This window comes from Antechinus flavipes, chromosome 1 (assembly GCF_016432865.1).
Source record: "Antechinus flavipes isolate AdamAnt ecotype Samford, QLD, Australia chromosome 1, AdamAnt_v2, whole genome shotgun sequence".
In the NCBI taxonomy this organism is placed as follows: Eukaryota; Metazoa; Chordata; class Mammalia; order Dasyuromorphia; family Dasyuridae; genus Antechinus; species Antechinus flavipes.
Genome location: NC_067398.1, coordinates 255,908,818 through 255,923,283, shown reverse-complemented (window position 1 = coordinate 255,923,283; position 14,466 = coordinate 255,908,818). Strand labels below are relative to the sequence as shown.

General features: G+C 35.5%; 1 protein-coding gene across 1 annotated transcript in view; it reads left to right on the top strand.

The window, feature by feature from the left end:
- Positions 1–2,851: 2,851 nt before the first annotated feature.
- The window catches only part of DNAAF5 (dynein axonemal assembly factor 5), a 57,659-nt gene continuing 46,044 nt past the window's right edge, over positions 2,852–14,466 (top strand). The window contains exons 1-4 of the mRNA XM_052000455.1: positions 2,852–3,492; positions 3,573–3,757; positions 11,869–11,993; positions 13,170–13,288. Coding sequence (XP_051856415.1) covers positions 2,904–3,492; positions 3,573–3,757; positions 11,869–11,993; positions 13,170–13,288 — 1,018 coding nt within the window. The 5' untranslated portion in view covers positions 2,852–2,903. The remainder of the gene's footprint in view (positions 3,493–3,572; positions 3,758–11,868; positions 11,994–13,169; positions 13,289–14,466) is intronic.

Sequence of the window (14,466 nt, the reverse complement as noted above, 5' to 3'; positions counted from 1 at the left end):
CTCAAAAGAATGTTTTTAAATGCATAGAATAAAATGCTTGGGATTAAAAAAAAAAACCAATTAGATTGAAATAAATGATTTTTGTCCCCAGTTTCACATCACTCATTTCTCCAAATCTATCACCCATGAAACCCTTTCTTGCCTCTCTCCCTTTAAATCCTTGTGTGGACAGCCACCCTTATTCAAATTAAAATCAGAGACTCTCAAAGTAAAAAGCAAAAAAGGATTTAATATGATCTAGAGGAAAAGGGCAACTCTCTCTTTTTTTTAATATTTTATTTTATCTTATTTTATAATAACTTTATATTGACAGAATCCATGCCAGGGTAATTTTTTTTACAACATTATCCCTTGCACTCGCTTATGTTCCGATTTTTTCCCTCCCTCCCTCCACCCCCTCCCCTAGATGGCAAGCAGTCCTATGTATGTTAGATATGTTGCAGTATATCCTAGATACAATATATGTTTGCAGAACCGAACAGTTCTCTTGTTGCACAGGGAGAATTGGATTCAGAAGGTAAAAATAACCCAGGAAGAAAAAAAGAAATGCAAATAGTTCACATTCATTTCCCAGTGTTCTTTCTTTGAGTGGAGCTGCTTCTGTCCATCATTTATCAATTGAAACTGAGTTAGGTCTCTTTGTCAAAGAAATCCACTTCCATCAGAATACATCCTCAAACAGTATCGTTGTCGAAGTATATAATGATCTCCTGGTTCTGCTCATTTCACTTAGCATCAGTTCATGTAAGTCTCGCCAGTCCTCTCTGTATTCATCCTGCTGGTCATTTCTTACAGAACAATAATATTCCATAATATTCATATACCACAATTTACCCAACCATTCTCCAATTGATGGGCATCCATTCAATTTCCAGTTTCTAGCCACTACAAACAGGGCTGCCACAAACATTTTGGCACATACAGGTCGGAAAAGGGCAACTCTCAACAGACAAGGTGTTAGTAGAGTAGTACAAAACACAAGCTGCCAACATAGGATTATGTAGTATTGTGCCACAGGTCTCTTTAACAGTCCTGACTCAGTTTCTCTGCACTAGTTTCCCTGAATTGTTCTATCTTAGTTCTGCCTCAATCCCTTTAGTTGTAAAATCCCTCTCTGATCCATTAAGACTGAGGATCATTTGCTCTAAGGTTATAAATTGCTAATGTAAGACTCAAGATAAGGGGGAGTTCAGACTTCCTGACTCCTTCCGTCCTCAAGAATTTACTTCTGTTTATTCAGACATCCTGACTCTGGCTTTTAGTAGGAATTTATAGCCTCCTCCCCCATCCTGACAGAGCCAAATGGGTCTGTGAAGAAGTTTCCCGATTCTGTCCCCTTCTTTGTCTGTAACTTCCCACTCTCAGTGTTCTGACTCCGCCCTGCCTTAGTCTACCCCTGTAGCTGAGCCATGTGGCTATATATGTCATTAAGAAATCACATTCATCTCTGGATTCTTTGAGATGACAGTCTTGTCCAGCCCTGGGACCAACATGGATCCATTGGTCCCAGTATATATCTCTCCATTTAATAAACTATTGAATTGGTCTCTAATCTCTGTCTGGCTGGATACTTTGAGACAAGAGTCCTGTCCAGTCAATTATGCTCTCCAATTAATAAAATATTTTTAAAACTCTCTAATCTCTCCCCCGCCTCAGTTTCTCTGGCATTATAATAGACCCTAAGAAAGAAATCCCCCCACCTCCTTCTGATCTGTTCTCCTGATGTAATATGACTTTGTGGTTCCCTGATTTTAGGGGGGTTTCCTGTTCAGTCAATAATTCTAAATCTTTTGACTTTGGAGTCTGCCTCAGGAAACTCCCACACCCAATCTGTCTGATTCTGAATAGACCATTCCTCAGTCAGATAGCTTCTGGCCTTAGGATAGTCCCAAACTCCCGAGACAATAGTGAATAGACCACTTCTCAGTTCATTGCTGATTGTCAAACAGGAAATCTGTTGGTCAGTGAGTGATAAACAAATTTTGCTGGGACTATTCCTCTAGGTCATAGAATTAGCATGTCAATGATAGAAAGCTGGAAAAAGGGGTCTCCTCTCTCTTAAGACTTTGCTAATTTCTTTTGGAACTTAGCCCACTTGTAATGGCACTATAATCACAATAAAACTTTGCCCCTTGACTAGGAAATGGATTCAAGCCTGCAAATTCTTTTGAGACACTTCATGACACTAGTCTATGACTCAAATTTTTGGGGCCTCCTTCCCAACCTCAACAGTCCCATTGGCTAGGGAGTTCTAATTTACCCCGAGACTAAATATGTACCCCAGAAATAAAGAATATTAGTCAATAACATACTCTACAATGTTAGTTTCTTAATGATAATGAAAAAGGGGGGAAGGGAAACAGGAGGGAAATATTTAAGATAAATGAAGAGCTGCAGCTTTTAGCTATAGCTCAACTGGTTATTGCACATTCTCAAGTAACAATTAGGGGAAGTCACTTAACCCCAATTGCCTCAACAAAAAAAAAAAAAAAAAATACTTTTGTCTCTTTCTCTTCTCCCCCTACATATTCTTCACTCAGTTTATCCAATTCATCTCATTCCAGATTAAGAAGGAGGAAGAGGAAAAGGAGAAAGAGGGGGAAAAGCGGTTCTATTTCTATGCTGTTTTAAAGTTTGTAAAACACTGCACAAGTGTGATCTCATTTGCTACCATAGTCAGCATACTATCCCTCCCCCTTCATAGAGAGCTAGGTTCCAATTGAGAAACAGCAGTATCACAGCTCTTTGTTCTGTCCTTTTCCAATATGAGCTCAATAAAGTTTTTTTTGTTCTTGTGTACATATGGAGTTGTTTTCCCCTCGGGACTACCCGTATTGCCGTAATCCGTCCTGTGACCGTCGTAAAAGTTTGGTTTCTCCTTAGTAACGAACAACGCAGAAGTCATGGCGGCGTTAGTGACAGAGGCTCGTGTGCTCGAAGGTCCCGGCGCCGCCGGAGATAGGCGCCCGACCCAGGAGCTGAGCCAAGCAGTGAGTCGCCTGCTTCCAGGCTTGGAAGCCGAGAGCAAGCTAAGCCGGCGCCGGGCCCTAGAGGGCCTTCAGCGGGAACTCGAAGAAGGTGCCCCGCAGCCTCCAAGTGCCGACTTCCAGGAACTCTTCGGCCGCCTGCTCCTGCCTCGGCTGCTCCGCTGCCTGGGAGACCCGGCTGAGAAGTGCCGGGCCCTGGCCGTGCAGCTCCTGCGCCTGGGCCTGAGCCATGGAGCCCGGCCTCAAGACGCGCTGCCGCAGCTCCTGCCCGCCGTCACGCAGCGCTTGGCCGGCGTGGGCTCCGGGCCGCTGGTGGAGCCGTGCGAGGAGCTGCGTCTGGCCCTCGTGGAGCTGCTGAGCCTCGTGGTCCAGCTGTGCGGCCGGAGCCTGGCCCCCTACCTGGATGAGATGGTGCGCATCCTTCAGAGGACCATCGTGGACCCTTTCCCCGACGTCAAGAGGGAGAGCTGCAAGCTCGCGGGGAACTACGCGCAGAGCATCCCAGGTAACGGGGGGACCTGGCAGGCTTCCTCCGAGAAGGTGCAAGGGTTTTCGCTCAAAAGATTTCTCTCCTTTTCTCTGCAGATCATTTCCATATGCAGTCGGAATCCTTAATCGCCCCTCTCATGCAAACGATTTCACACCAGCACTCCAAGGTCCGAGTGGCCGTGATTCAGGCCACGGGGTTGGTCATACAGTTTGGCAATGCCAAGTCAGTGGATGATGTTATTTCTCACTTTGCACAAAGGCTGTTTGATGATGTCTCCCAGGTAACTTTTAGCTCTTGTTTTCCTTCTTTATTTAGATTTCATTTCTTTTCCTATTTATTTGAGACTTCCTTTCCTATCAGCACATGCTTAGGTGGTGCCAACAGCTCACTTTAATGGAAAGGAACATCCTATTACATTGTTTTGAATTGTGTTGACAGTTACATTACTCTCATTGGCAAGATATAGAATTTTCAATAAAATGGAAAAAGATGGACGATTACTGTTCTTTAGAATCTTTAGAACTATAGAACAGAAGTTCTTCACTTTTTTTTACATCACGGATACCTTTGACAGTGGAAGATAGTAAATTGTGGGGAATAACACATTGAGTTTGAGCTGCCTGTAGATATCCATGTTCTGTACATTGTTCAACAACCTGTGAGTAAAAGCAGAAGCAGCAAATGGGAGGGGTAATCCAAGACTGGGATTTAGTGAAGCATGATTGATGACAAGATCAGGAGGTCAAGGGATTCAAGGGTAGAGAGTGAGGTATACTGAACTGAACCAGTTAACTATAAGATCAATATTGGGAAAGGAGGAAAATGAAATCTGAGTAAGAAAAACAGTGAACAATAAACTAGAAGTCATTGCTTTAACTTCACTGCTATGAGGTTTGGGGAAAAGAGTAATTGGAACTTGCTTCTTAATATACACATTGTAATAAATTGGTGGTGGGAGGTTCCTTAATAAAAACTTTTTTTTAGTTTTATTGCTTTAGAACTCTTCCACATTTCCTTGACAGAAAGTAGCAAATCAGAATTTGAAAGAAAGGTAAAACTGTCATACAAAAGAAATGAGTTTTGGTCTTCCTTCATCTCCCTGCCCTATCTTCCCATTTCTCTTTCATTATAGAGGAAAGTAAATGAATTAGAGGAATAAAATAAAAAATAAAAAACTTATGAATTAGAGAAAGAATAAAAAAATAAAAATCAGATTTTTGGATTTGAAAACTGTATGTGTGTAGGGGGAGAAGAGACTGAGACAAGAGTAATCTTTTTTTCCCGAGGCAATTGGGGTTAAGTGACTTGCCCAAAGTCACACAGCTAGGAAGTGTTAAGTGTCTGAGGCCAAATTTGACAGGTTCTCCTGACTTCAGAGCTGGTGTGCTATCTATCCACTGCATCAACTAGTTGCCCCAAGAGTAATCTTTAGGTATAATATGGTGGTGATATTACTGAAAACCAAGTTATATAATGTAAATGCTAAAAATAAGAATTTCTGACATTGCTTCCTATTATCTGTTTTGGAATAGATATTAAAGGAGATAAACAGAAATATGAAAGAACATTCTGGAAGGTATAGTAGATTCTATCAGAAGAGATTAGTGTAATAGCACATATGAAAATAACCTAATTCATGAAACAAAAGCTTATTTGCTACATACTGATTTATATTCTCTAGGATTAACAGGCATATGAAGAAAATTGAATTTATTTTGTGGTCAAAATTAAATGAGTTTGCTCCTTATAATACTTCTATGTAATTTAATAAGTTCACAGTGGATAGAATTGAAAATGACTTTCTATTTAATCGTATTTATCCCATGTACAGTTAGTCTCTATATATTTACACATATCCTAAATTCTCACTTCATTTAACAGATGAGGAAGCCAAGGTCTGGGCAGGGGTTAGCTGACCTATTCAATCTTTCATTTGTTAAATAAAAATTAGGTATTTTCTTAGTACCACAAATCCATATATCTGGGGGAGAAACAAAAATAAATAAGATACAATTAATAATTAATAACTTTATATCACAAACTTAGTAAATTTCACTGGCTCCTTATCAACAAGATCAGGTATTCAATAACTTACCCCTTACTCTCCACCTCACCCCCACTTTCCCATGTATTCTGTGATCCACAGATGCTGGCTTCCTGGATGTTTTTTAAACAGATCACTCTATCCATTCACTTTGTCCCAGTCTCTAATGCCAGGAATGTTCTCTCTCATGATCTCCATGTTTTGACTTCCCTGGCTTCCTTAAGGTCCCAGCTAAAATTCCAGTTTTCTGCAACAAGCCTTTCTCTATTCTTCTAATTATACTGAAGTACCTTCCCTCTGTTGATTATTTCCAATTTATCCTGTTTAAATCTTATTTGTATATAGTCGTTTGTTGCCTTCCATGTTAAAATTATAATCTTCTTGAGAATAGGAACTGTCTTTTACCATTTCTTTGTATCTCCAGTTCTTAACACAGTACCTGGCACCTTACTAAGTATTTGTTGACTGACTGACTCACAAGGGGAAGTTCATTACAGTAAGAGAAGTTGGAGATAATAGCAAGAAATTTTGAGATGAGAAGGGGGAAAGGGAGCAGCAAATGATCTCTGTTTTCTCAAAAAAGCATGAGAAGTCCTTGCTCAACTCCCTCCACATTTTTTGTTGATTAGGAGCAATCTTCTAGAGAAGATTGTGTGATGAAAAGATGTACAAATGGCTTGAAAATAGTGGAAAAAATTTGGATTAGCTTCAGTAAGTATTGGGAAAGACAACTTTTTAGAGAAAAGTAAAAACTATATTGCTTCTGAAGATCCAGGAGATTAAATCATGAAAATTAGAAAGGAAGGAAATAGAGTTTTGACCATAGGAATGAGTTTGGATCAGTAGTTAAAAGTGGCCAAAGGCATTATTGCATTTTCTAAGATTAAAGATTCATACTTCCTGGAAGCAGTTGCTTATTTTGAAAGACTCACTAATCCTGGATCAGGCTAATTAGACAATAAAAGGCCAACACTCCAATTTTTTATCAGCTGAGATACAGAAAGATGAAATAATTGAATATAAGATATCTATAAAATATACAGCTTTCTTTTTAAAACATAATTGTTTGATTCTCTATTTCAAAGAACCAGACTACTGGTGCTGTAGAGATATAAAACCCATAAAAGCAACAAGAATGGATATTTATGGCTTAAGGAATTCATATTACCACTTAGATTTTAATTATCTCTTCTTGATTGTACTGCTTCTGTTATTATCCACACACATATGCTTTTCCCAAAATTCAATTCAGTTACTTTCAAGTAAGAATGTTTTGTGTTTTTCCCTGAGCTGGACCATTTCTAAATTAGGGGATATATGAACTCTGTTTTTAATAAGGCACCCTTCACTTTCTGTAGTTTCTCTCTGTTCCTCTATTTTGAAATTGTGATGAAAATGTTTTTAATTAGGCCATTTTGTATAAATTATGTTTCATTTTAAGTTATTTAACATGCTCTTGCCTGAGCTTGGAAATTATAGAATTGGGCCTGTTTGGTCCTAAAATGAGTGATTGCCTAGGATGCACAATATTGTACAGGCTCCAAAAAGGGTTACAAAGAATAGGACATGACAGAACAACAACAAGACCCTTTTCAGATCTGAATCTACAATTATGCCATGGTACTTCTTGGGCCAGAATGTATTTCCAATACGAGCAGAAGGAAGACTTTGAGGGGTGGTACAATAAAGAAAAAAGTGAGGGCACTTGGTGGCCAGGGTTTCACATTGAGCCCATATCCTTTAAGACCGAGGGAAATCAAGAAGAATCCCCTACAGTGAGTCAGACCCCAAACTCTTAATTTGAGTCCACTGCTGCTAGGCCTCATATAAATGAGAATTTGCTCATAATGTGAAGCTGGGAAAAAAAAGAGAGAGAATAAAGGACAGAAGAGTTTAATGTGCCCAAAAAGTCTGCAACTGCTTTGAGACTTTTGGAAGTAGTATTCATGGTAGTGGTCATAGTTGTGGTCACAGTTGTAGTCATGGTTATGGTCATAGTTGAGCATCTCCTTTTAGGTAGAAGGTTGCTTTTCTAAACCAGAAGGGATATCAAAGTGGATATGTTGTAATAGTCTGAAAATGGAAATGTTTCTGTATAACGAAGGGATACAATTTATATATTTTTATTATTGCTTATCTAAAGCAGATACTTGAGGTGTTCACTGCATTTGAAATAATACCTATATTTGGAAGAAGGGGAAAGTGTTACATAAAAAAGAAAGTTATTGCTAGTTTCAAAGCAGTAACATATGACAAGGCAAGAGCTGCTTTGCCAATTTTCTATGTGTTTGAATTCATTATAAGAAATTTAAAATTACATTTGACAGATTTGTAGGTTATTGTTGACATTTGAGGAATCTTTTTATAAAGAGGTTTTGCTTAGAACTGATTGGGATGTTGGAAAGTGTTTAGGCTCTAAGCAACATAAGGTTCACAAACTGAAGAGCTGCTAAAGTGATTGATCATTTTAAAGGGAAAGAAAAGGAATAAGCATTTGAAATTTTTTTATTTTTATATTTTATTTTAAAAATTTCTCCAACTACATATAAAGATTTTTTTCAAAGAATTTGAGTTGCCCATTTTTCCCCCTTTCTCCCTTCCCCAAGACAGTAAGCAGTACATTTTGTTTTCTTTCTCATTTTTTTTCCCTTTTTGATTTAATTTTTCCTGTGCTGCATGATAATTGTAGAAATATGTATAGAAGAATTGCATGTTTCACATATATTGGATTATTTGCTTTCTAGGGGAGGTGGTGGGAAGAAGGGAAGGCAAAAAAAATTTGGAACACAAGGTTTTGCAAGGGTGAATATTATAAACTTATCTATGCATATGTTTTTTGGTTTTTTTTTTAAAGCTTTTATTTGCAAACACATGCATGGGTAATTTTTCAACACTGACCTTTGCAAAGCCTATGTTCCAAATTATCCCCTTCTTCTCTCCCCCCCCCCTTAGATGGCAGGTAGTCCAATACATGTTTTAAGTGTGTTAAAATATATGTTAAATCCAATATATGTATACATATTTATACCTTTATCTTGCTTATACATGTGTTTTGAAAATAAAAAGCTTGAAAAAAGAAAATAAGCAATCCATTATTCCAAATATATTTTTATACTAGCCATGTTGTGTCAGAATAAAAAGGAAAAACCAAGAGAAAGAAAAAGGATGAAAATATTGTCCTTTGATCCATATTCAGTCTCCATACTTCTTCCTCTGTATGTGTATGGCATTTTCCATTTCAAGTCTATTGGAATTGTCTTGGATCAATGTCTTACCGAGAAGAGCCAAGTCATCAATTGATCATCACATCATCATTTTGTTACCATATATAATGTTTTGGTTCTTCTCACTTAAGATCAATTCGTGTAAATCTTTGCAGCCTTTTCTGAAATCGGCCTTCTCATCATTTCTTATAAAATAATGATGTTCCATTACAGGAAATAAGCATTTGTAGGACACTTTCCATGTGCCAGAAACTATGCTAAACATTTCTTAACAGATATCTCATTTGATCCTTTCAAAGATGCTGCAAGGCAGGTGCTATTAGTTGAAGAAACCGAGGCCAACATTCACTGACTTCTCTCGAGGACCACATCTTCTCCAGTGTCTGAGGCTAGACTTGAACTTGAGTCTTTCTGACTCCAGGCCCAACTCTCTGTTCACTGCTCCCCCAAACTGCTCTAAAATTATTCATATAGAAGGCTATGTATAAATACTTTATCAAAACAGAATGGCACTTTAAAAAAAGGATTGATTCTTGTTCCTTACTATCTCTTTGACTTTGGACAGGGTATATGGCCTCTCAGAATCTAAGTCTCTCATCTCTGAAATGGAGCCTTTGGATTAGATGACCCAGGCTCCCTTCTAACCCTAATTTTATGATTTTAAAAACTTGTCCTTGATGAGTATATCCATTAGGAATTTACTGTATCCATTCATGTCAGCAAAAGAAAATGTTATAATGGACTGCTGGCCAGAATGAGAATAGCCTTGTTGACATGGAACTGAATATTTTACTGATACTGTTACAGTAGAATTCTAGTTGTCCAGGACTTCTTTCTTTCAGAATGACTTTTATCAAAAAAGAAGACCTGAAATAACAATTTCTTTTCATGTACATATATCATTAATATTCTTTTTAAATTGGCTTTTTACTTTTTGTTTCTGTCCCTCACCCCATCTTGAAATTTGGGGGAAATTTGGTCAGTAACATGAAAGATAAAATTGATAGATTTCTGTTTTGAGCCACTTTGATAAGTTGAGTTTTGATTTTTTTTTTTAATTGAAATTTTAAAAATTGTTTTCTACTTAGTAAAACTGTTACCTGGCAGCAGAGTATTTATATCATATAAGCAAAAAGAAATCGAATAAATATCTTTTCACTAAGTTGAAATTGTAAGATTCTTCAGCACACTGACAAGAAATAGATAGAAACAATTATCTAGGCTCTCATTAAGAGAGATAGGGGAGGTCAAATACCTAAAATCGTCCTTCCACCTTTTTTATTTTTTTCTTCCTAGCTCTTTCAGTTTATAAAGTGAGAAATTTAAAATTTGCTTTTTACAAATAGTTCCATTCTTTCTTGTTTCTAGATCTGAATGCCCATTGTATAGGTACTGACTGCCTTGTACCTGGACAGCTGTGCCAGATGTCACAATCAAAGTAAAGGCAGAAGCAGAGCACCAAGACTTGTTCTAGCAAGTTTATTCAGTATTCTTGAATATTGGCCTCAGGGAGGGTTTTTAAAAATTATAAAACTCTAAAAAACATATTTAAATCCTGCCAGATTGGCACAGTATAAATTTCTAATTATTCTTCTGAATGCCTTTGCTGTCATATTTATGAAGGTACTGTACATTCTTACATATGTTTTGGCACTACCTGTGTTGGATTTGGGATTTTTTTTTTTTTTTTTGGCATATAGTCTTTGACTGACAGACTTTCTAGTATTATCAGCAAATAGTACTGACTAAACTTAATGTTTGCATTGTGTTTTAAATAATGTTGTCATAATATCTCTATGACCTGCCTACTGTTGTATGTAAAAATGAAATTAAAAGTAAATTTTATAATGGTTATATAATTATAGATTTACAATGTACTTGGAGCCATTTTGGATTCCTTTTGGTTTTCATCTAGATATAATGCATTCTTTCTATCAAGAAAAATGCTTTTAAAAAAAAGTTTTCTTAAGTAATAAAAAAATTATTTCTTTTCAATAATCTCTCTCCACTTAGGAGCCTGTTCTGTAACATAAAACAAAATAATATATGAACAGCATATACCATTATATGCTTCTTTCTATTCCTAGAATTTGCTATCTTTCTACTAAGAGGAAGAAGGCATGTTTCACCATGTGGAATCAAGATTAGTCACTGCAATAACAATTTTGATGCTTTTTGGTTTTAGTTTTCTTTTTGTTATTTTGGTCAGTATGAAACATTTTTCCTTAGGTTTTTGATTATTAGTGTAGTCCTGTATCATTTCATTTTTTTCACTATATTCTTATTTTAGGAGGCATTTGGCTACTGAAACTATTAAAGACTAGGAAAACATGATAGCTATTTGTTTTGTCACTAGAAAGTAAACTCTTTGAAATCAAAGACTATTCATTTTTGTCTTTGTATCCCAGTGTTCAGTACATAGTAAGCCCCGGATAAAATGCTTGTTGATTATTTCATCATAACAAAAAATTATTAATCAATTGTTTAGATTGTGCTTAAACCTAAAAAAACCCAAGAAACATTCAAGTTCTTTACCAAAAAGAAAGTAGGCAGCTAAGTACAGTTAACTTCTTTGGTCTCCTAGGATTACTTATGTACATACTAATACTTCAGAATGGTCTAGTACTTAAAACCAGGATTTTACATGTTATTAAGAAGTGAGGCCTGTGAAGCACAGTGTCTGTAAGTCAGTGTTTCAGAAAATGTAATAGTCTATTCAATTACCTGTTTTGATATGTATCATCTGAAAAGGGATATAGGTTCTAGCACACATGGTGAAAACAGGACAGTTTACGTTGACAGATGATCAAGAATCAAAGCTGTTTACTTAGCTTAATTTCTTTTTTTCTATTGAGAACTGGCCACATGAAAAGTAGAAGAACTATGAATATGATTACAGAACCAGAATCCTTACATGGGAGGGAGTTCTATATTTGCCTAGTACTGCATTTTAGGGTATTCACATTAGTGTGTCTATGTATTAATTGAGGCTACAATTCACATTCAGGACTTTTGGGAGGGATTGTAAAGGAGTGACTGAAGATTTTAAAAATAATAATATAAAATTTACTTTGTGCATTCTTTCTGCAAAATAATAAAACTCTTATTTTCTTTTATAAATAGGTTCGGCATGCTGTGACTTCTGTTGTTGGAAACTGGCTGTTACATTTGAGAGACAGATATTCATTCTTTCATAAGCTAATTCCTTTGTTACTGAGCAGCTTTGATGATGAAATCCCTGAAGTCACGTAAGCAGGATATAATATTGATATTTAATGTAAAAATACCCTTTTTCTTAATAAAAAACAATTTATTCCTGTTCTGTGCTCCCCTCTTTACTTCCCTTTCCATGCCACCCCTTCCCACCCATCAGCCCACAGCAATCCCCTGGAATAAAAGAGAAAGAAAGAAAAATTAGCCATCAAATCAGTCAGGATATGCAGTATTACATGCTTATGTATGTAATACATGTTCAAGAATGAGGAAAGAAATATAAAATGCCCTTATTTTTAGTATGCTTTCTTGGTATAAATGTGAAACAACCTAGAAAATTCTTAATATAAGTAATTTTTGCTATTGGGAATGGTATTTTTTCCTGGAGTTTGGCCGTTTCTTTCTTAAAAATTGTAAAATTTTGCAGCTCAGTAGGTATCTGCCCTGGACTTGCACTGGCTTAGTTTTTAAGAACTCAAGATCATTTCCATACCATGATAGTACTGAATATAAACTATAACTATACTTCTAAAATACTCTCTCTCTCTCTCTCTCTCTCTCTCTCTATATATATATATATATATATATATATGTATATATATATATGTTGTTTTAGTGGTATAGTTATATTTTATATATTTTTGCAGTTTCAGTTTATATAATTTATATATAGTATTATATGTGCTATGTGTAGTATATTATTATATATAATATGTATATTGTTGTATATTATGTATTATATATTTAAAACTTCTATTTTATTTTCTACTTTGAAAATAATTTTATAAATATGCCTTTACTTCAGGTTCATTTATAAGATTTCATTGGATTTCAGTTGTTACAAATTAGGTAGAATATAAATTTTCTTTAACTTCATTCTTTCAAGATTTATTGTCAAAATATCAGGCAAATATGTGTTTTACATCTTAATTGTGCTTTTGATGCAAGGATATCACAAAAAATCAATTCTTAGATTTTCATTCAACTGTGGTCAAAAATTCAAAAGTTCAAAATGTCTTCTTTCAATGTTATGAGAAAACTTATAGTTTTATTTCTAAGTCAGATAAATTCAAACTATCCAAATAACATTCATTCACACAGATTTAATTTAAATCAATAAGAATTGATTTTCATATCTTCCAACACAACTCTTTCCTATCATGAATGTGTAGTTGGCATTTAAAATTTTTTTTTTTCTATTTATTTTGTAGGGAATTGGCTGTCAGCCTCTGGGAGAAGATAGGTCTACAGTGGCAAAAAGAAAATGAAGATGATCTGAAGGATAAGCTTGATTTTGCTTCTCCTCCACCATTCCATTACCCTAAAGGAGGTAAGTATTATGAAATAATAATTAGCCAAATTTCCAAAAGGCAATCCAAAATTAATAGTGATCTTCATAGGATGACAAGTAGAGGAAGGCAGTAAATATTTATGTAGTGTCTACTATGTACCAGGCACTACACTAAGCATTTTACAAGTATTATCTCATTTGATCCTCATAACAACTTTTCAGGGTAATTGCTTTTCTTATCACTATTTTACAGATGAGGAAATTGAGGCAAACAGAGTTTAAGTGACTTCTCCTGACACACAGTATCTGAGGCTAAATTTAGCCTCAGATCTTCCATACACCAGGCTCAGCTTTCTAGTTACTTCTCTGCCTAACTGTCTAAATAATGGGTTAGACAATAGAACAATTGTTCAGGAAAGGGATTCTGAGGTTCCAGGAAAGTCCTTCAGTGCCTAGAATTATATAACCGTCTGAGTTTAATTTGGAAAGCAACATTATGTATCTATCTGTGTCTTAAAAGAATTGTTCTTTCTTTTGTCAAATTGAAAATCTTACTCTCTTATAGAAATGGTTATAACATTTATCAGCCAAATAGATTTTCATACTATTTGAGAAGAGACAATAGAACCACCAAATTGAAGTTAAGGAGAAAAATTATCTCTGCTAAAGAAGTCCTAGGACACTGCCTCTCAAATCAATCTTAAATGTCTTCATTTTTTGTTTTAGACATGGCAGTTATGGTTCAAGTAATATGGATATGATTAGATGTTGGACTCACAAATTATTCTTTACAGCAAATTTTTTGGGAATTCCTAATTCTATCTTCTTTTATATTTCTTGACTTAGGTGTTAGGAAAATATTTACAGAAAATATCTACATGAAGATAACCCTTAAACCACAAGTCAGATAGTAATTTTATATTTTATGATGTTCCTGTGTCTTTGAGTTGACATTAAAATTAATTTCCTATTTCTCTCATGAAATTTTTGGCTCATTAACAGATTTAGAAAATATTTTATTTACTTTTTCATTGTAAACTAAATATTTTGTTGCTTAAAATGATATTATATGTGTTGGCAAAGGAAAAAAAAATACACTATAACCTGAATCAAACAAGTATATAGTAAATGTGTGAGAAATTTACAATCTATTACTATAGCACTTCTCATGCTTGAGTCTCTGATGTTAAATTATTTTAAAGATCAAGTTTTTGCTC